The sequence below is a fragment of the Paramisgurnus dabryanus genome, chromosome 7 (assembly GCF_030506205.2).
Source record: "Paramisgurnus dabryanus chromosome 7, PD_genome_1.1, whole genome shotgun sequence".
NCBI lineage: Eukaryota > Metazoa > Chordata > Actinopteri > Cypriniformes > Cobitidae > Paramisgurnus > Paramisgurnus dabryanus.
Genome location: NC_133343.1, coordinates 29,124,720 through 29,145,772, shown reverse-complemented (window position 1 = coordinate 29,145,772; position 21,053 = coordinate 29,124,720). Strand labels below are relative to the sequence as shown.

General features: G+C 39.3%; 1 protein-coding gene across 3 annotated transcripts; it reads left to right on the top strand.

Annotated features, from left to right (window-relative positions):
* Positions 1-2,575: 2,575 nt before the first annotated feature.
* Positions 2,576-19,979, top strand: LOC135757785 (protein TMEPAI-like). Of its 3 annotated transcripts, none has more exons than XM_065272500.2 (4): positions 2,576-2,962; positions 15,458-15,612; positions 17,723-17,767; positions 17,863-19,979. In XM_065272500.2, the coding sequence occupies exons 1-4, from the start codon at positions 2,857-2,859 to the stop codon at positions 18,361-18,363; spliced, it is 807 nt and encodes a 268-aa protein (XP_065128572.1). In that variant the 5' UTR covers positions 2,576-2,856; the 3' UTR covers positions 18,364-19,979. The 3 variants fall into 3 exon arrangements, with proteins under 3 accessions (XP_065128572.1, XP_065128571.1, XP_065128573.1); XM_065272499.2 differs by having other exon boundaries at positions 2,587-2,962; positions 17,860-19,979; XM_065272501.2 differs by lacking the exon at positions 2,576-2,962 and adding an exon at positions 13,851-13,971 and having other exon boundaries at positions 17,860-19,979.
* The last annotated feature ends 1,074 nt before the right edge of the window (positions 19,980-21,053 follow it).

Sequence of the window (21,053 nt, the reverse complement as noted above, 5' to 3'; positions counted from 1 at the left end):
TTTCCATCAAAAGATAAATTGTCAAACAAATAACTTTATTAAAATTGTGATTTAACACAGGACTAAAGGTTACATTGGCATTCGTCATGTTATTAAGTAACAGATGAGAATTGAATATGACTTCAACTTCTCTTTATTTCTAAGCACTTTTGTGTGGCAATAGTTCTGTTATGCAAAGTTGCAGTAATGCTGAATAATGTCATGTCTTGTGTTGTTTTTGAAATGAATGTTTGTTTCTCTTCCCCCACAGATCATGGAGTCAGACACCCATTAAATCCATCTTTTCTCCTCCTGCAGTCTAGACCATGTTTTTCCTGAACTCTGATGCATTCTTAATTTGTCTGTGCGTGTGTGTGTGTGTGCGCGTGTGTGTGTGCGCGTGTGTGTGTGCGCGTGTGTGTGTGTGTGTGTGTGTGTGTGTGTGTGTGTGCGCGCGTGTGTGTGTGTGCGCGTGTGTGTGTGTGCGCGTGTGTGTGTGTGTGTGTGTGTGTGTGTGTGTGTGTGTGTGTGTGTGTGTGTGTGTGTGTGTGTGTGTGTGTGTGTGTGTGTGTGTGTGTGTGTGCTCCGCACTTCTCACTAGATCTTCTGGCTCATATTTGTGATGTTCTCTATCAGTTTTGATTATGTTAAGATTACATCATCATTATTCTTGCTGTTTGGGCTCCACATATGCAAAAAATAACATTTCAAAAACTGTATCCTCATATTACTGATGTTATATTTAACTTGTTTGAGCAGTTAACAGTTATGTAACTTATTTATAACTTTTTAGCCAGAAATCTTAGACACAAAAGACACACTTCTTCTAGTGTATTGTTTAATTTCCAGATAAATCCCATTTTGAAAAACAGTGACCACAGTGACATGACCACATGTTGCCCAACAAACATTTGCTTTATAACATCATGTGAGTGTCTGACCATATGAGTCATCAAACATTTCTAAAGGTCTCAGATTATAACATTATCACACTTCTTTTGAAAGAGATAAAGCTTCATTAGAACCAGTGTATTAGGCCAAATAAACATTTCTTAAGTTATTAGAGACCATTATAGATGAATTAATGTACACTTCAGACAGTGGGGTGAATGCATTGAGTAAATGTTCTCATATTCTGTTGCTCATCAAGATAAAAAGTTGCAGTAGGATTGTTGTAGGAGGAAATGAGAGGCAGAAAAAAGGAAGTGATGTGTAGTCAACATGCTGTCATTTGCCAAAACAGATGAAATTCTTATTGTTAAACTTATATAGCATGAACAACATCAAACAGTTATGGCTGTTATACTATACTGACTATACTGTAGATATACTGTGATTTGACTCAATGTTTTCAATTTTCATTATCCTGCCTGATCGAGACAAACAATACATCTTCTGTCTCCATGTCTTTCTGTGTCTATCTCAGCATCAGTAAGTCTAGAAATGAGACTGTAGTGGCAAAAACTCAGGAAAAAATGTGCATAGTGTCAAACAAAAATGACTTTATTTACTCGAGCCAATCAAAAACTCCTTAAAGAGGGGCACAAAGACCATCTGACCTTCCAGCATCTGACTCCTTTCTTTATACACTTGACTTCAAAAGTACTCTTATCTGAGATGACGTACACTCTTTGTTTATTGTGGCGAAACTGCAGCTGGACTCTTTTATAAAATAAACTGATTATCTTAATAAAAACTCAATTAAATGTCACTATGACCTTAAATAAAGTGTTGTTAACTTTTAATGCAGTAATCAGTGTTATATTCAGTGCTCTGTGAGAATATACCACTGGAAACTATCATTTCAGTGTAACATAAAGTATCAGTGTATAATCAATAATAAAATCAATGAAACCCATCAAAAAACTATCATAAGACACACCAGCAGAGGAAAAAAGAAAGCTACAGTGTAGAGTGTGTGCCAAACACATGTGTGTGTCTATCAGTCCATAAAACAATAGAGAGAAGAAAGAGATTAAGGAGAAAGATGGATGGATTAAGACTGGAGACATTCTGAATGTGTTGTAATGTGCTAGACAACTGCTTACGTCACAGACAGACATGAGCTCATGATGTGCCACACACTAATACATTCAAGATTATTATCACACAGCCTAATACATTAGGTAAGGTTTTAATGCATTCCTTTATAAAACTTCTTACATCAGATCTAATCTAAAATCAAATGAGCTGAGCCATGTTTATCATCAGAAGGAAATGTATAAATAAGGATGCACTTTTTGCTTTTGTCCAGATGGAGGCGTTTCATCTCTGCGTGTCCAGACCTCAGTTGAACCAAGACGCAGTAATGTGTGAGTACATGAACACTGACTCGTGTGCATTTATATCTTACAATACAATCAAATCTTTTCAAACATATAGTTTTATATTCCAGATAAGACAGATAAAATGGCATGAAGGCATTACAATTCTTTGGTCTAAACTATTCTAACATGTGATCCTGTTGTTGTTGTTGTTTATGAATAGTTTATTTTAATTTAAACAGATAAACTGATCGATATTGAAAAGCGTTTTATCACCGTTTGATTTGATTGGCTTTGAACTATGCGAAAGGCCAAGTCTGGCAGTGACGTCAGACTGTCTGCTTCGAGACCCCGCCCACCACAGATTCCCAGCCAACTTGGACTTGAATGAGGTCCGCGCAGCAGACAGACGACACGGCTGGGAATATCGCCGGGAACACTGGAGTACAGACAGCGGGACGGAGTGAGGGGGAAGTCGGCTAGACGACAGCCCTTCATAATCGCCGCCGGTAACACTAAAGGGAAAGAACGAAACCCGCGTCCATGTTTTTAATCACCAGCGCGCGCTGAAGCGAGCACGAGCCTCGTCAGGCAACCCGTGAGATCGTTTTAAATGTTCGGCTTCATGGGTCTGATGAACGGAACCACCGACACTCACACCAATGTGTCGTGTACCTGTAACTGCAAACGGTCCGCTTCATTCCAGAGTATGGCCATCAGTAAGTAACGTAACGTTTATCTTCTTATCTTCTGTTCATTTCTGTTTGGCTCCGTTTCTTTGACGCACTTCACTGATTCGAATCAAAACTCGAACACGACTCTGAGGAAACTACAGCTGATTCATTCGGTTTGCTTTTCAAACTTCAGTCGTCTTTAATGTCTATCCGACGCTCGGTTTTTGCTGTTTCTGTGGTAACTAGTTTGATTAGTGTAAGATCTGTTCACAACAGTACCTTTAATTCCAGTTTAATTATGTATTTATGCTATAGTAATGAAATTAGGGCTGTCAAAAGATTAAAAGCTTCCAAAATAAAAGTTTTGCATAATACATTTGTGTGCACTATGTGTTTTAAAAATATCTATCTATCTATCTATCTATCTATCTATCTATCTATCTATCTATCTATCTATCTATCTATCTATCTATCTATCTATCTATCTATCTATCTATCTATCTATCTATCTATCTATCTATCTATCTATCTATCTATCTATCTATCTATCTATCTATCAATAATTTTTCTTATATGGATGTGTGTATTTGTATATACATAATTATAACACACAGTACACACTCAAGTATATTATGCAAACACAAACTTTTATTTTGTTTGTGCAGTAAATTTTTTGACAGCCCTTAATGAAATGATATGAAATAGTTTCATTGGTTTAACATTCATAAGAGTTTTTTATTAGCAGATAAAGTCTCATGATTTTTTCAGCTATGACAGATCATCAAAACTTTAATTTGCCATAAATTCATAAATGATTTATTGTATTATAGTCTGTTTGATGTATTCGATTGTTGTTGCTTTGAATCAGGTTGCCTGTTAATGACCTGGTGATGTGGATTAATATCAGACATTAAATATTAAATCATGTTTAAAATTTTGTTACCCTCGGGTGGAGCTGGTTGTCACGTGTCTGGGGTAACTGATGGTGTGTCTGATCTCAAACCCAATAGACTAACTTATTGTTCAGACAGATTTGTCCTAACACATTCATTCATTAATTCATTCAGACAGTTTTCTGTGAGGATTTAATAAAGAAAAATCTGAAGATGATATGAGTCTGTAGAAGACAAGATGATAACCCACATGTTCATCTCCCTGTTTTTATAATATCTAATTCTTTTTGCTAAGGTCTCTCTCTCTCTCTCTCTCGTCTCTCTCTCTCTCTCCTCTCTCTTCTTCCTCTCTCTCTCTCTCTCTCTCTCTTCTTCCTCTCTCTCTCTCTCTCTCCTCTCTCTCTCTCTCTCTCTCTCTCTCTCTCTCTCTCTCTCTCTCTCTCTCTCTCTCTCTCTCTCTCTCTCTCTCTCTCTTTCTCAAAGGCTTTTGTCTAGACAGATTGCAGTCACGCTTGTGTCTACAGAACTTGTTAGACAGCTTGTTTAAGTGTCGTCCACATGGTTATAATTCACAGTTTAATTCCAGTAAATAGAAAAGATTTTGACCTAAACCGTCTTGAGCTGTTTTCATTAGTGTTTGTTTCAAACTGATCGCTTTTCCAGCTCTCTGTAATGATCTCAAAACACAACCCCATTTCCAGAAGAGCTGGGGGGTGGTTAGCGAGAATCAATGAATTATATGTGAGAAATGAGTGTTCTCATAACAGACACAACCCCCCCCCCCCCCCCCACACACACACACACACCACCACCACCACCATATGATGGGTTTTATGAAAGCAAAGCTCATTTCCTGGCTGTTGCAGATGACTCTCAGTGAGTAAGCGTCTCTGTAAATCACATCAGCTGATCATTTACACAGACGTCTGAAGCCTAGGGCTGTTACTCTCTCAAACGGCTTGGTGGAGATGTTTTGGACTCGGATGGTGATGATTTGGATTCAGGTGGAGATGTTTTGGACTCAGGTGACGATGTTTTGAACTCTGGTGGAGATGTTTTGGACTCAGGTGGAGGTGTTTTGGACTCAATTGGAGATGTTTTGGACTCAGGTGACGATGTTTTGAACTCTGGTGGCGATGTTTTGAACTCTGGTGGCGATGTTTTGAACTCAGGTGGAGATGTTTTGAACTTAGGTGGAGATGATGTGGACTCAGGTGGAGATGTTTTAAACTGAGGTGGAGATTATTTGGACTCAGGTGGAGATGGTTTGGACTCAGGTGGAGATGTTTTGGACTCAGGTGGAGATGTTTTGGACTCAGGTGGAGATGTTTTGAACTCTGGTGGAGATGTTTTGAACTCTGGTGGAGATGTTTTGAACTCTGGTGGAGATGTTTTGAACTCTGGTGGCGATGTTTTGAACTCAGGTGGAGATGTTTTGAACTTAGGTGGAGATGATGTGGACTCAGGTGGAGATGTTTTAAACTGAGGTGGAGATTATTTGGACTCAGGTGGAGATGGTTTGGACTCAGGTGGAGATGTTTTGGACTCAGGTGGAGATGTTTTGGACTCAGGTGGAGATGTTTTGGACTCTGGTGGAGATGTTTTGAACTCTGGTGGAGATGTTTTGAACTCTGGTGGAGATGTTTTGGACTCAGGTGGAGATGTTTTGAACTCTGGTGGAGATGTTTTGAACTCTGGTGGAGATGTTTTGAACTCTGGTGTAGGGCTGTGACGATAACCGCGTCACCGCATCACCGCAGTAATGAGATGCCAACCGCGGTGCTGAGTTCATCATTGTCATCACCGCACTTTTTTATATTTTCTTTATTTTGCTGGTGAAAGTTACAGAAGTCATATGGTGTATGATATGAACTATACACAAAAGTCATTGTTAATCATAATTTACTGTCTTCCATCCTGTGTTCAAGGGTTCTAGAGAAAAAACTGCTTTCCGCACAAGGGGGAGGGACGGTGCATTAAACATGTATAGGGGTTTATTATGTGCGCATGTCTTATAATTGTTATTTAATTACTTAGTTTCAGTACTTAAATACACACAATAGCCTACTGTCACGGGCGCAATCTTCTTTAAAATGAAGCCATTAATTTAAGCGCGTCATGCCCAGGTGCTCTGATATTTATTGCATGCCATGGAACTGTACCAACTCACTCACTGCGCGAATAACAAAATCTCAAGTGCAAGGAAATCTCACAGCCACGCGCATTACATTATTCAGGTGCAAGAAGGTCACCGGGCAGCACGAAATGCGCGTTGGTACTGATAATAATAGCATAATTATTTAAAACTATAATGGTCAAACATGCCAACTATAGTTATGAAGGCTAGCGCGGTCGGCTGTAGACCTATATGTCTGACTATCGTAGCGAGGAAATGCCACTATCTAAAATCACATCTTGTGATGATTAACTATCATGTGGCGTTTGTCGGACTTGGGAGCACCACACATAACTTTAGTAAAGCATAAAACTTCAGCCCAGCAACGACAGTTGGAAATCTCCAAGACTTTTGCGAGAGGAGCAAAGTACCATAGTGACATCAGTCAGGCAGGTGAGGGCTTACTGACCGCGTGACCCGTTAATGCTGTAAACTAATTTCTCCAGCTCGGGATCAAAAAAGTTTTATTATCTCCTTGATTATGTAAATGGACAGCAGTAATTTAAAGCATTGATTGGAGTATCCATAAGTTTTGCGCAGTTATTTACGGGATGATGCAATACGTTATTTCGTTTCGTATCTGCTTTGAAAAATTATAATTAAACATATTAACTATAGTAACATGAAATAGTATTTTTTTTTTCGTTTCTTTTGAGTTTAATATGAATTATGGAACAGTTTTTGTCATTGTTTGTAACCCATTTTATTGTGCAATAAATTATTTAACGTTCAACCCGTTGCGTTTGGAGGAGTGCGTTATATCCACGGAGTGTTACCCGAAAAACACTCTAAAAATGTCTAAAGAAATTGGAATCAAGGTTTTGCTTACAAGAAACAATGTTAAGCTCGGCATGTTCTTTCTAGTTTTTTTCAGGTTGCTATTGTATGAAATGTATTGTACAAAATGGGTTATAAACGATGACAAAAAATTATATAATTATTATATATATTATATATAAAAATATATATATGTATTGCTATATATATTTATTACACGGCTCTCTGGAATGCTTGATTCTGATTGGTCAGTTGAGACATTTGCAGGTTCGTTCTTTTCAAATAATAACCGCTCCAACTTAATAACGCATAGCCGGACTACTTGCACGAGTAAAATCGCTCCGCGCCAATAAAGATCAATAAAGATTACTGTCTGTTTGGCGCCATCTTGTGACAAACACTGGACAACCACGACAAGACACAGACAGCTTACTGAGACTGAACTTGACGAAATAGAGCATGACAGCTACGAAGCCAACACACAAAAAAATACAGAATGGGGATTAAAACTTCTCAAAGACTGGTTAAAGAGAAAAAAATGGAGACAGACAAGTATGAAGCAGAGGATCTTAATAAGGTATTACGATCATTTTATGCATCTGTGAAAAGTTTCGCGGAAGGATAAAAATGTTAATTTAAAACAAATATGCCAATAAAATGTTTAAAATTCATATTCATGTCCAGTTTTTTTTCTTATGTGGCAAGTAGCCGTGTAATAAGCGGGATAATGTAGAGGCAGCCGGTAGTTATTGGGAAATAAGCCCCTTCAGTGTGATACAAGACCCTCCGCTTCGCGTCGGGTCCTGATCACACTGTCGGGGCTTATTTCCCAATAACTACCGGCTGCCTCTACATTATCCCTTACATATTATACCTATGGAAATAAATATTATTTTATGTTGTTATTGCTAATATAATTTGTTGTTTTAATAATAAATAAGAAGACGTTTCCGATGCTTTGCGGGGGTGGGGGGTTGTGCTTTTGGGCTTTGGGGGTTACTGTTGTGCGGTTAACCGCATAACCGCATGATTTTTTTTATGCTTCACCGCGGTGAGAAAATATCCTAACCGTCACAGCCCTACTCTGGTGGAGATGTTTTGAACTCTGGTGGAGATGTTTTGAACTCTGGTGGAGATGTTTTGAACTCTGGTGGAGATGTTTTGAACTCTGGTGGAGATGTTTTGAACTCTGGTGGAGATGTTTTGAACTGAGGTGGACATTATTTGGACTCAGGTGGAGATGTTTTAAACTGAGGTGGAGATTATTTGGACTCAGGTGGAGATGTTTTGGACTCAGGTGGAGATGTTTTGGACTCAGGTGGAGATGTTTTGGACTCAGGTGGAGATGTTTTGGACTCGGGTGGAGATGTTTTGAACTCGGGTGGAGATGTTTTGAACTCGGGTGGAGATGTTTTGGACTCGGGTGGAGATGTTTTGGACTCGGGTGCAGATGTTTTGGACTCGGGTGGAGATGTTTTGGACTCTGGTGGAGATGTTTTGGACTCTGGTGGAGATGTTTTGGACTCTGGTGGAGATGTTTTGAACTCTGGTGGAGATGTTTTGAACTCTGGTGGAGATGTTTTGAACTGAGGTGGACATTATTTGGACTCAGGTGGAGATGTTTTAAACTGAGGTGGAGATTATTTGGACTCAGGTGGAGATGTTTTGGACTCAGGTGGAGATGTTTTGGACTCGGGTGGAGATGTTTTGGACTCGGGTGGAGATGTTTTGAACTCGGGTGGAGATGTTTTGAACTCGGGTGGAGATGTTTTGGACTCGGGTGGAGATGTTTTGGACTCGGGTGCAGATGTTTTGGACTCGGGTGCAGATGTTTTGGACTCGGGTGGAGATGTTTTGGACTCTGGTGGAGATGTTTTGGACTCTGGTGGAGATGTTTTGGACTCTGGTGGAGATGTTTTGGACTCTGGTGGAGATGTTTTGGACTCTGGTGGAGATGTTTTGGACTCTGGTGGAGATGTTTTGGACTCTGGTGGAGATGTTTTGAACTCTGGTGGAGATGTTCAGTGTAGTTATCAAATCATTCCTGTGCCACCTTAAGGACTCATTATAGTTATGAGGTCTTACAGCATAGCCTCACCGTGTCAGTTTTCATGTATACTTCTGCATCGTCCGCATCGACGTGCAATTACACATGCAGACCACAGTAGTAAGCACTATCCACGCATGTAACCCACAATAGCAGTGCAACAGCCAAAGAAGCAGCAGCTTGATCAGTAATGTCAGTGGTGGAGGTAAATAAACAGTGACTTTTGTTGCAGTTTGAGTTTAACTGCTCCTCAACTTGGCCCATCTTTGTTCTTACTGTTGCAAGCGGAAATGCCTTTGAAGAAATGCAACGCAGATTTTTTTTCTCTGATATTAGGGGTTCTACTGGACCAATCACAGCACTTGCGGTCCGCTTAGAACGGGTGTATTACAATTTTGTCGAGGTGTGCACCAGGCTACGCATAACCTACGCCGTCGAACCTACGCACGACTATAAATTACACTTAAGGGTTCATATATGTTCATAACTGAAAAAAACACATCTTTAGCTGCGTGACAAAACTAAACAATGTTCAAGACCAGGCTGCTCACGTTATTGTTAAGCGGTTATATTCTAACACTTACTGGAAGTAGCAGGAGTAAATCCTGACCTTCGCTGTGTTTCTATTTGGTTGATCCCTGTATGACGTTCCTCAGTGTTCTGCTGCAGAAACATCTGTGTTGATCAGCACTCAGGAAAGAAACGGAAGAGGAAGAGGAAACAGCTGCTTGTTGGGAACGTTACTCAGAAATAAGACCCGATCCTATTCGTAAACAATGATGTTTGATCCACAGCTGTATGTTTAAAGAAATTCACATTGTGTCTTTATTATTCACCTTCATGTCATTTCAGACCTGTATGCTGTGTTCTCTTATGAGGTCTTGATTTTCTGGTGTTTGAGTGATGTATGGATCTTTAATAAATGTTTTGATCTTCATAGGTCAGCAGTAGTTCCTTGTGTCTTATAATAGCTCGCTGTGGTGCGGACGCGCTGCTAATTGTATGGCCAGTCGGGTTTGACTCGTCTCTCTCACTCACGATGTTTTGTCTCTGTCCTGTGACGTCATTCGTCTAACGATTCAGTCATGGAGATCTCTGACTCTCTCTGCGCTTGTCCTGACACGTATGATATCTTCATTCATCCAGGCTGTGATTCTGCCATGGGTGCTTTGGATCAGGATCCACTTACAGAAGATCCCAGACCTGCTTTAACGCTCCTGTCGGGTCTGGTTTTGTCATTTTTGTTTAAAAAATGAATATCTTGATCTGTCTGTCATTCTGTCCACCTTACACATGCTGTTTTATGAACATGCTGCTCTCTACAAGAAGTTCTGCAGGTCTGTTTAGATCAAATTGAGATCAGATGAATGTGAGAAAGAATCATCTCTGTATTGCGTCTCAATCCATGCACATGTAAGGTGAAGATTTTAAGATCATGAGAGTCAAGAGAGTCAAGGGGATATTTCTCTTAAGAGCACACACAGAGATGCTAAAATGTGGACATGACGTCACGGTGTGTGTGTGTGTGTGTGTGTGTGTGTGTGTGTGTGTGTGTGTGTTTGTGTTTGTGTGTGTGTTGTGTAGGACAGCCATCAGTGTTTGTTTCTTTTTTCAGTGATGAACTGACCTTTGTACGAATGTCTAGACCAGCTGCAAAAGAGCACACACATAGATACACACATAGACAGATAGACACACACACACACACACACAAACATACACACACCTCTTCTGATCATTATGTATATTATGTGTTGTCTTGTGTTATGTGAGTTCAGCTGTGTGTGTCTGTGTTAAGTGATGTGTTGTGTTGTGTTGTGTTGTGTTGTGTTGTGTTGTATATTCTTGATCTTTATTTCACTCATGTTGGTTGGTGTGATTGATTGTCAGTTGTGTTAATCTGTTTGTTTACAGAGAGACAGACACGCACACACACACACACACACACACACACACGCACACGCACACAGACACACACAGACACAGACACACACAGACACAGACATTAGTCAAAGTTGTAATTATTGTCTTAGTTTAATTCAGATGTATGTAAATCAGTGTTTTAAATATGAGACACTACAGCTGCTAGGGAGTTTGGGTGAGGGGTGTCTGTGACCCTGAGGTCAGAGGTCAGGGTTGAGACTCACAGGGGCGGAGCTTCACTGTGAATGAACTCTGTGCGTGTGCGTGTGCGCGCGCGTGTGTTTGTGTGTGTGTGTGTGTGTGTGTGTGTGTGTGAGAGAGATCTATCTATCTATCTATCTATCTATCTATCTATCTATCTCTTTCTCTCTCCCTCTCTAGAGCTTGGATGTTTTTATTTGTTTTATTTTCATGAACACTGTCTGTACTTTTATCATTTTCAGTCACATGATTATTTCCCTTTCAGTTTCCCTGAACACACATCCCATCTACACTTAATAGCGTACTCAGCTCAAATGACCTTTGTTTGATTTAGTCTTGTGTACTGAGATCTGGGAAGAGTTTGTTCTGTTGTGTGTTGTTGTGTCTGCTGTCAGGCGGTTGTGGTCATGTGACATGGAAATAGTGGGTGTGACACAAGACAACACACATACACACACACACACACACACACACACACACACACACACACACACACACACACACACACAAACTGCAATATTCAACAAATATCTAAAAAAAAATTTAATCAAGATGTATTTTCTTAAAAAACTAAATGACCTAAGAAAATAAGTCTAGTTTTTACCCCAAATATATACAATTTAAGTGAATTTGTGCCTAAAACAAGCCAAACAATCTGCCAATATTTCAATAAGAACCACAGTGAATAGGAACATAATATAGATGTGATCGATGTTGACTCCCAGTAAAGAGAGGAATGTGATTTTACCCTCGGGTTAGGAAGGTGCACCTGGCATCTGCCCCAAAAACACAAACACTACCTGTAAGATAGTGTAAGTTTAGAGGAATGTGAGCTCTTCCTCATTCATTTCCTAACATTGTCATTTAAACACAGAGGAAAGATTCATTTACTTTCTTCTTCTTATTAATGTTTTCCTATGTTGCTTGTTTTAAATCTATTATAGTTTGATCTTTGTCTAGTATTAGTTCAGCTCAACACTGTTTGTGCTTAAGTGTCTGAATTCTGGTTTGGTCTCTCTCTGTTTAAAACACAGTTTGCATTATTTACTGTGTTTTCTGTATAGGCATGTCTGAGCGTCCTCACACAAACACACACAACATGTTCAAACAGATTGCTCCCGACCCACTAAACAGAAGAGTCTGATTATCCAAACATACACAGAGAAACCTGAGCTAAACCTCCACAGAGCTATAGACTGGGACCAAGTGCTCACATTTTATTTTGAGACCATATTTTTTATTTATTAATTTATGTTTTGTTAGGCAAGTGATTTCATTTTATCTGGACAGGGTCGGGTCCTTCCAGCAGGTGTGGCTGTGTGAAGTGAGAATAGTTGTGAGGATTTGTTTGGTCATCTCTCGACGCAGACAGATGCTGCAGGACACACTAGTGAGGCAGCTCATCATATTGCTTAAAGCAAGAAGTTCAAGTCCAGCATAAACAAATGACACCACACGCGCTCAATGTATTAGGCTCATTGCTGCAGATACAATTAAATGCAAGAACACGTACGCACCCTTTTCTGCATAAAAATGTAAACTGATGTGTCAAGTTTTAGGGTAAACTCCACTTGACCAGTAGCAGAAAACTGCAGGATTAAACCTAAATAAAATTAAATCCTAATTTCTCATTTTAAAGAAATTAGTTTTTTACTTCATTTTGATCAAAAATGCTCAAGATGTGTTTAGTGCCAAGAGACGATGATGCCTAAAGAAGACATTTAGTCCTGAAATTTTTTTAAATTATTTTTTTGCAGATTTCCGGTATTTTCTGTTTGTATCTTAAAAAAATAGAATGAAAAATAAATATGGAAAACAAGTCTGGTGGTGATGGCCTAAGACTTTTGTACATTACTGTATATTGAATTTGCGCTGCTCGGAAGAGAAGTCAGCAGCCTCCACTGCCCATGACCCTGGTCCTACCAAATTATGTCCTGGTGCCACCAACTATAAAACTTTGTGTGGGAGTCAGAATCTTCATAATACACACACACACGCATAAACACACAAACACACGCACACACACGCATAAACACACACAGTCTTCATTCTTCTTTAACAGAAACATTTGCTTAGTAGATCACAGAGACACACAGAAAGTTTCCCACAGTCTGGTTTCCCTGTCGACTCGAGCGCTCATAAGTCAATGGGAAACAGGTCTCTCTCTCTCCCTTTCTGTCTCCCTCTCCCTCTCTCTCTCTCTCTCTCTCTCTCTCTTTCTCTCTTTGTCCGACTCTCTGCTTCGTCATTCCCATGAAAATTTGCAAGCAAATTGTGACCCTCTGTGACCTCATTCTCTCTCACACAGCCTGTGAGAATAAGAGTGTGTGTGCGTGTGCGTGGATGCGTGCGTGTGGATGTGTGCATGCGTGCGTGTTATACTATGGTACATCATAAGATACAAAGTTTGTTCATCATCTGTCATAAAGTAGCAGAAGAGATCATGATCAGAAATATTGAGATCCTGGAGAAAATAAATATTATGTCACTCATCATCAAAGTAGATTAGAATGAGAGATGTTGTAAAATCTTTTAAAAATAAATGATTCTTTTTTTATTGTTTAGCATGAATGTCAAAGATGATGGGTTGTAGTTTAGTATATGTTAGCTGTGATTGAGTTTTCTCTCTCTCTCTGTAGATCTGCTGTGTTTATTATTATGGTCTCTTCAGACAAAGAACAATCAAGTATTATGAGTTTATACCATGGTATCCGTGTCTGGCACCATGGCTGTGGCATATTTCACATCCGCACCCGTCAGCTGTCTCGACATCTTTTTGTTTTCATATGCAAAACTGAGTCTCTCAGACAATTCAGTCTAGACCCGTGGGCCGCTCCGCTCCTCCCCCTGTTACCCATCTGCCCACTTTTTCATTTGGGGTCTGTGGGTGTGGGTCAGCTCAGCTGTGGGAATTTGGTCTTCTTGTGTTATTAGTTTGACTCTGGACGTGAGAGGATCGAGTCGAGGGTTGAATTTGGCAACATGCAGCTTCATGCAGGCGACGGCTCGCAGCCGTGTGCGCAGACGCTGTGCAGATGTAAGTGATTTTGTTTCAGAGATGGACTTTATTTGATATTGCTTAGGGTTTGTTATACGCTGTTATGAGCTAACCATTGAAGCTTTATCTCTTCATATCATCCTGTGGTTGTCGTCTTGTTTTTGCTCATTGTTTTGGATGATGTGAGCTCAGTTTTCTGCATCTTAAACACAAACTTTCATTCTGCTATTGTTTAAGTTTATAATATCTGTGTGTTTGTGAGGTATCTAGTGTAGCTAAAGGTATGGTTATTTGAAACTTAGATGAGACTCTGTCTACATGAATCAGTGTGAATCTGATTATGAGTCAAGAGTTTGCTGTCATTCACTCTGTTGTTTCTTAATAAATCTCTGTGTTTTGTTTAAGGGTTTGTTCTTTAAAGATTTGTAAAGTGATTTCTATTTAGAAACAAACATTTGTTAGTTTTAGGCCTGCTCAATTATGAGGAAAATCATAATCAGGGTTCGTAAAAACTCGTAATCATGATTGGTAAAATCATATCCGCGATTGGTAAAATCATAACCGCGATTGGTAAAATCATAACTGCGATTGGCAAAATCAAAACAATGATTGGTAAAATCAACAGAGCAGTGGTGCCTTTAGACATGCAATGCAAACACATTGGTCCAAAAGCACACAATTTATAATTGCACACTAATTGTTTTACCTCTTGTTTTTGTTATTGTTTAAATCAAATATTTAAAAAAAAAATCAAAATGATAATTTGCACAGCCATAGTTAGTTAAAACTAAAAGGTTTTTCCGTTGCGTTGTTCAAAAATGTGCCAGGCACATCAAAAACATGCACTTTCCCCACCACTGATGGAAATTAAGAGAAAACCCTTCCCTTCCAATGATGCTTCCCTGACTAGTTTTTACGGTAATCTATATTTCTGCTATTATCCACTAGGTGGCGCTCTTACCCAACATATAAAAAACTAATTTAAGAACATAGAAAACTCATTTTTTATCATCAATCTGAATCTGATCTCTAATAAAAGATCAGATGCATTTATCTGAATTTTTTTCAAGAAACCTACCCCTATTTAAGAGATTATAAAAAGAGAACAAGTGAAGATAGGATGAAATTTATATGTTGTATGATTATATATTTAAAGAAGAACATTTTACTTTTTGATGTAAATGTGGGCGCTGCCATCTTTGAGCTCTTTTGTATAAAATGTCTGGTAAGCCACTAAAGGTAATCGAGGGATACTGATTTAGTTGGTTTATTTATTCTATATTCTATATTTTATAAACATTTTGTGAAACTTTTGTGTAAATCACAAATAATGCTGGTGGGCAACATTTTAAAGAAAGGCTGGTGGGAAAAGAAGTTAATACTTAAGTTAAGTTTGCATTCTCAGGACCCCAAAATAGTGTTAATTAGTTGTGTTCACAGCCTCTCAAGCAATGTTTGACATGAAGACATTTGCATATATGTGCCGATATGTGTGTGTGATTTTGTGTGTTTTTTATTTGTGCAGCTCAGCTGGAGTTTGTTCAGATTCTGGTGATTGTTGTGGTGATGATGATGATGGTGGTGGTCATCACATGTCTGTTAAATCACTACAGACTCTCAACACAATCTCTTATCTCCCGTCACGGACGAGCGAGACAACATCACCTACCCCTAACATCGGTAAGAGACACACACACACACACACACACACACACACACACACACACTCTCTCTCTCTCTCTCTCTCTCTCTCTCTCTCTCTCTCTCTCTCTCTCTAATGGTCGTCTGACAGCAGGTGTCAAATCACAGTGGAGTCGTTGCTCTAATTTTAGTTTGGGTCACATTATCAGACTCATGACTCATGCTGGGATGTGTGTGTGTGTGTGTGTGTGTGTGTGTGTGCGTGTGTGTGTGTGTGTGTGTGTGTGTGTGTGTGTGTGTGTGTGTGTGTGTGTGTGTGTGTGTGTGTGCGTGTCTTTATTTGTTTTGCATGTGTTTGTGTCTGTGTTTATCTTGTGATAAAAGAATTTTTAGGACATTCAGTGATTTCCTGTTATTGAGCATCAGTGAATGAGAGTTTTAATCCACAGCTCTCTGATCTTACTGAAGAAATTCTGACACCTGCTGGTTGTTGTTGTTCAGCTCATTAGTAAAACTGCAGTCACTCTTGACTTTCAACATCAGACATTTCTGTGTCCACCTTAGGAGTAATGTGACATATTTCCCTTTTTTAATAGCCGGCCGAGTGGTAGCAGTAGCACTCATCACACATAATTAAAACAACTATTATGTACTATTATGTAAATTATGATAAATATTTACTACACCCGCCATGTTATCCAGTGTGAGGATGAAATGAAGAAGTGTCCTGATACATCATATTAAGATATATTCAATCATTTTGTGTTGTTTCTTAAAGTTGACGGGTCTTTGATGCGCAACTATAAAAGCAGAGAGGTATAGCAGCATCTGTACAGTGAGTCAGTCGAGTGTTTGTATCTGAAAATACCAAGACTTCATATTTTTAACATTTTCAGGCGATGCTTTTAAATGTCACAACTGTCCCCTGGTGTAAGGGTTTTTTTTAAACGCCAATTTTATCTGACTTGTGCTAGTTTTTATGGCGACACATCAAGCTTATGACGCGGTCCGACAGTCATCAGCATCTTTATCGTTCAATACATTGTGAGTTATTTGAACAAACCATAATAAACATATTAAACTATTATTTGTATTCAGTATTGCTTTTGTTTTATGAAAATATGTTTACATCGTCGCTTATGCCCTAGATGGAGACATGAGCTTATGACATTATTTGCTTATTTTAAAATTATTAGCTTTTTTATCTGAAACTTAACAAAAGTACGCAAAAACAGATGAACTCTTTCCTTGCCAGCATTTTTTATGATTTTTACAAAAATGTAATGCCTTCCAGAAAACGTTCTTCTTTAAATATAAAAAACATACAATATATCAGATGAAAGAACAAAACCTCTGCTTTCAAATGAACAGAACATCTCTTTGTTCTCTTTTATCACATTTAAAATATGGATAGGTTTCTTCAAAAATACCAAATTTTGACTTTTGATAGAGATCAGATTCAGAGAGATGATCAAAACATACACAGAGTTTGAACTGTTTGACCTAAGGGGATACTTCAGTGTTTTATAAGTTGGGTAAGAGCGCCACCTGGTGGATAATAGTGGAAATATGGATTGCTGGAAAAACTGATCAATGGCTGGGAAAGAGTTAAGAACCTTTATAAATATTTAACTAATAAGCAGTTTGTCATTTATGACACATTTTTGTAATAATATATAATAGCAGAATAAATAAACTGGCAATAAGAGAACCATTAGATTTAGTGGCTCACCGGACGTTTTACACAAAAGAGCTGAAAGATGGCGGTGCTCACATTAACATCAAAAATAAAGTGGTATCGACCCGATGCAGTTATGTTTTATTCACACAAAATTGTTCCTTGCAGTGTCAATAAAAAAGCTAAACACAAAGTTAAATAACAGAATAAAGCAGTAAAAATCTACTTCTAATGGAAACACAGCGTCAGGTCAGATTGATTTTTTTTCTTATATGATGACATCAGTCATTGTGTTCCCAGTTCCTCATAGTTTGATAGGATGTTAAATGTCTGGTTACATCACTAACTACCTCACAATACTATAACCAACATATACATTCAAATATTTGTGTCCGCACCATACAGCTCTGGTGTGTTTTTTAGGAATGTTTCTCACTTATAATCTTGACCGAGTGATTTTCTCTTTTACAGGACGTCAGTTTGTGGTCATCTGATGGTACAGGATCTTCTGGTGAGGTAAATGTCAATCAATCAATCAGTCTTTATCATGAGGTCACCCTTTGTGTGCAGTCATCAGAGTTTCACTCCTCTTGTTTCTGTCTCTCCAGCAGGTGTATACACCTCGACCGCCCGACCGCGCCCCTCCTTACCTCCAGCGTCAACGTCTGCCCCGCTTTCAGCCCACTTACCCTTACCTGCCCCACTCCATCATCGATCTTCCCCCGACCATCTCGCTGTCAGATGGAGAAGAGCCGCCGCCCTACCAGGGTCAATGCACGCTTCAGCTCAGAGACCCGGAGCAGCAGCTGGAGCTCAACAGGGAGTCGGTCCGAGCTCCTCCCAATCGCACCGTATTTGACAGTCCGCTTACAGACTCGTCTCTGTGCCCGCCGAGCGTCAACGCGGGCATCAGCGCTGGCAGAATGGAGGGCGCACCGCCCGCTTACAGTGAAGTAATAGGGCACTACTATCACCCGACATCATTACCGCAGACCGCCAGACCCGATGCGGGACTGGTTCGGGGTGTACTGCAGCCGACCCCGCCCCGACTCATCCGCACAGACAGCAAAAACACCCGCGACAAAGAAAAACACAAAGCACAGCAGGTCTGATATCAGCATTGAGATAAGTGACGTCGGTCAGTATGAAGCTCTGGTGTTTGTGGAGGAAAAGCATGAAAGACTTAAAATGGCTGCTCGTTCTCTTCCAAATCTTGCCCACTTTTTCCTTTTCAACTAAAACCTTGCTGATGAAAGTCAAAGGTTAAACATTTACTCTAAATATTTCCATGTTATTCATCGTCAGTGCCATTTTTTTTTTCATCATGAGTGACTGTGGAGAGTTTGGATATCTTCCTTTAGATGTTTTAATGTCATCCACATGTGCTTATTTAAACTGTGCTGTATGTGTTTATGTGTGTGTGTGTGTGTCACACGCTGGTCTATGCATTAATGTATGTGCGTGTATATAGGCTACTATATAAATATATACAGTATATACATGTATATCAAAGGCAGAAAAGACAAACGTAAAAATCACCATTTTAGAGTTATTTATATAAATGTCTAAAATTGCACTATTTTAATATAAGAATTTGAGGCTTTGAGCAGTCCACAAATCACAAGACAGAAAGACATTGGACTGAAGTGTGTGTGCGTGTGTGTGTGTGTGTGCGTGCGTGTGTGTGTGCGTGCGTGTGTGTGTGTGTGTGTGTGTGTGTGTGTGTGTGTGTGTGTGTGTGTGTGTGTGTGTGTGTGTGTGTGTGTGTGTGTGTGTGTGTGTGTGTGTGTGTGTGTGTGTGTGTGTGTGTGTGTGTGTGTGTGTGTCTGTGTGTGCGTGTGTGTGTGTGCGTGTGCACGTTGACCAGTTGCCCTTAACCACACAAAGCCGTCGATGAAGACGGATCTATTAAACCTGTGCTTCACGGCTCGACAGAACAAGTCTTAAATCAGCTGAGAGTTCTAGAGATCAAAACTAAAGTCATCTAAACTAGTCAAACAACTAGTCAAAGAGGCTTTAAGAAAAGTTCTAGTTTAGTAGAACTAGTTTAGTTTAGTTTTTTAAACCGAGCTCTTTTCCATTCTGCCTTAGGTTTTCTTGAGCTCTGTGTGAGATAAATTCACAATCATTGATGTTTAGAGCAGCGGTTGAGAGATTTTCTTCTGTTCGGCTGGGAAACTCTTTCTGTCGGCTCGGCTCGGGCGTCTCTAAAAGCACTTTATAGACATGTGAGAGAAAATGATCTGTAAGCCATGATTTCATTGAGAGGAAAAGAAACTAAAGCAAATGAATATGCAACTGTTTCCTCGCTGGCTGGAGTCAGATTGATCACATCCACCATCTTCTGTAAGAGATAGAGAGAGAGAGATTTTGGGTGGTACACAAATTAGTGGCACATCAATGAATCAATCCAAATGTAACCCAATCTCATTCATACACTGCCAAATACTGACTCACGGGACAGCTGCCAGTCTCATGAATCATCTCAGTCTGACCCGTGAGGGAATATTCCTCTGGTTTATTTTTACTTACTGAAGGATTGCTCTTCATTGAACACAATTGAACATGATCAGAATCAGAGACGCTTCACTTAAACACGTATAAAGGTGTTGTCATGGTTCGATTCGGATCTTATGATCAAAAGATTTGGATGAAACCGCACCTTTATGTCTGTTTGAATCCCATTCACTGTCATTGTATGGATAAAAAGCAGCTGAATCTTTCCTCACATAGGTCTTCTTGTTTCTTTTGTGTTTGATTTCAGAAGTAAATTTGATTTGAATTGTTCAAATGAAAGTGATTCAGTTCAATCAAAGCTTGATATTATAAAAAGAAAGTGAATGTGTGCCGTTGGTGATCCTCTCTACAGATTGACACGAGGTCTTCCCTTTACAGAGACGCCCGTCTTATACCCGCTGACACGTCAGTGTGACCTGATCCTTAGGTCAGCCAATCAGGTGACTGCTGACAGGAAGTGATGTCGTATGATAGTTTAGTGGAGAGAGTTGCAATATACCGATTATTTGCCTTTTGATAATGTAGTTAATTAAGATAAAGTTGTTCTTTTTCCTTTTTTTCTATGATTTTCTGTATATAAATAATGTTAACTTACTCTTTGTATTAGTTGCCTTCAGTTTGTTAAATGGTCAGATATTGTTTGAGAGACTAGTTAAAGTGTGCCTTTGAGCAGTCAGTAAAACCTCACGTGTGTGTTTGTTTGTATGTTATTATTGTTATTCCTCTGTTGCCTTCGAACTGTCCCAATATCTTATCCAACAAATCTGCATCTTCATGTAGACGTCTAAAGCACAAGATGAAGTCAAACGCTGTTGTTGTTATTTTTTCTTCAATCATCTTCATGTTGCGTTAAGCTTTTACTTCTCATAGTTTAAGTGAATCTGGAGTCACTCCGGTTTGGACCTTTAGTTTACTGACTCGTCTCATATTCTTCATCAAATAACTGAAGCGTTCCCTGTTAAGAGACATTTCCAAAGATGCACTTTCTCTATTGAACCCTTTGACGTGATTTAAAGGGCCAGATGGAGATCTCAGCTCTTAAATGATGTTTGTGTTTCTGTCTGTGATAAAAGGCCATTCAACATTTCTGTGGGTTTGCAGTATGGACAGATTTGTTGGACTGCAGTGATATTTTTTGGGTTATTTGTTTTCATCTCCAGCTGTAATCAGCAATAACCATTGACATTCATGACCTTAATGTTTTATGTTTCATTTTATTTATATCACATCCTGAAAAGTGTTACTAGATTTGAATCTTTGTTGTAATGAGAGCAGTTGAAACACA

What these genes read in the sequence shown, in the direction of transcription:
- LOC135757785 (XM_065272499.2), top strand. Translation starts at nt 2,857, where the DNA reads ATGTTCGGCTTCATGGGTCTGATGAACGGAACCACCGACACTCACACC. An exon ending in ATCACCTACCCCTAACATCG is followed by an intron (nt 15,613 to 17,722) that starts GTAAGAGACACA and finishes TCTCTTTTACAG; the next exon opens with GACGTCAGTTTGTGGTCATC. An exon ending in GTACAGGATCTTCTGGTGAG is followed by an intron (nt 17,768 to 17,859) that starts GTAAATGTCAAT and finishes CTGTCTCTCCAG; the next exon opens with CAGGTGTATACACCTCGACC.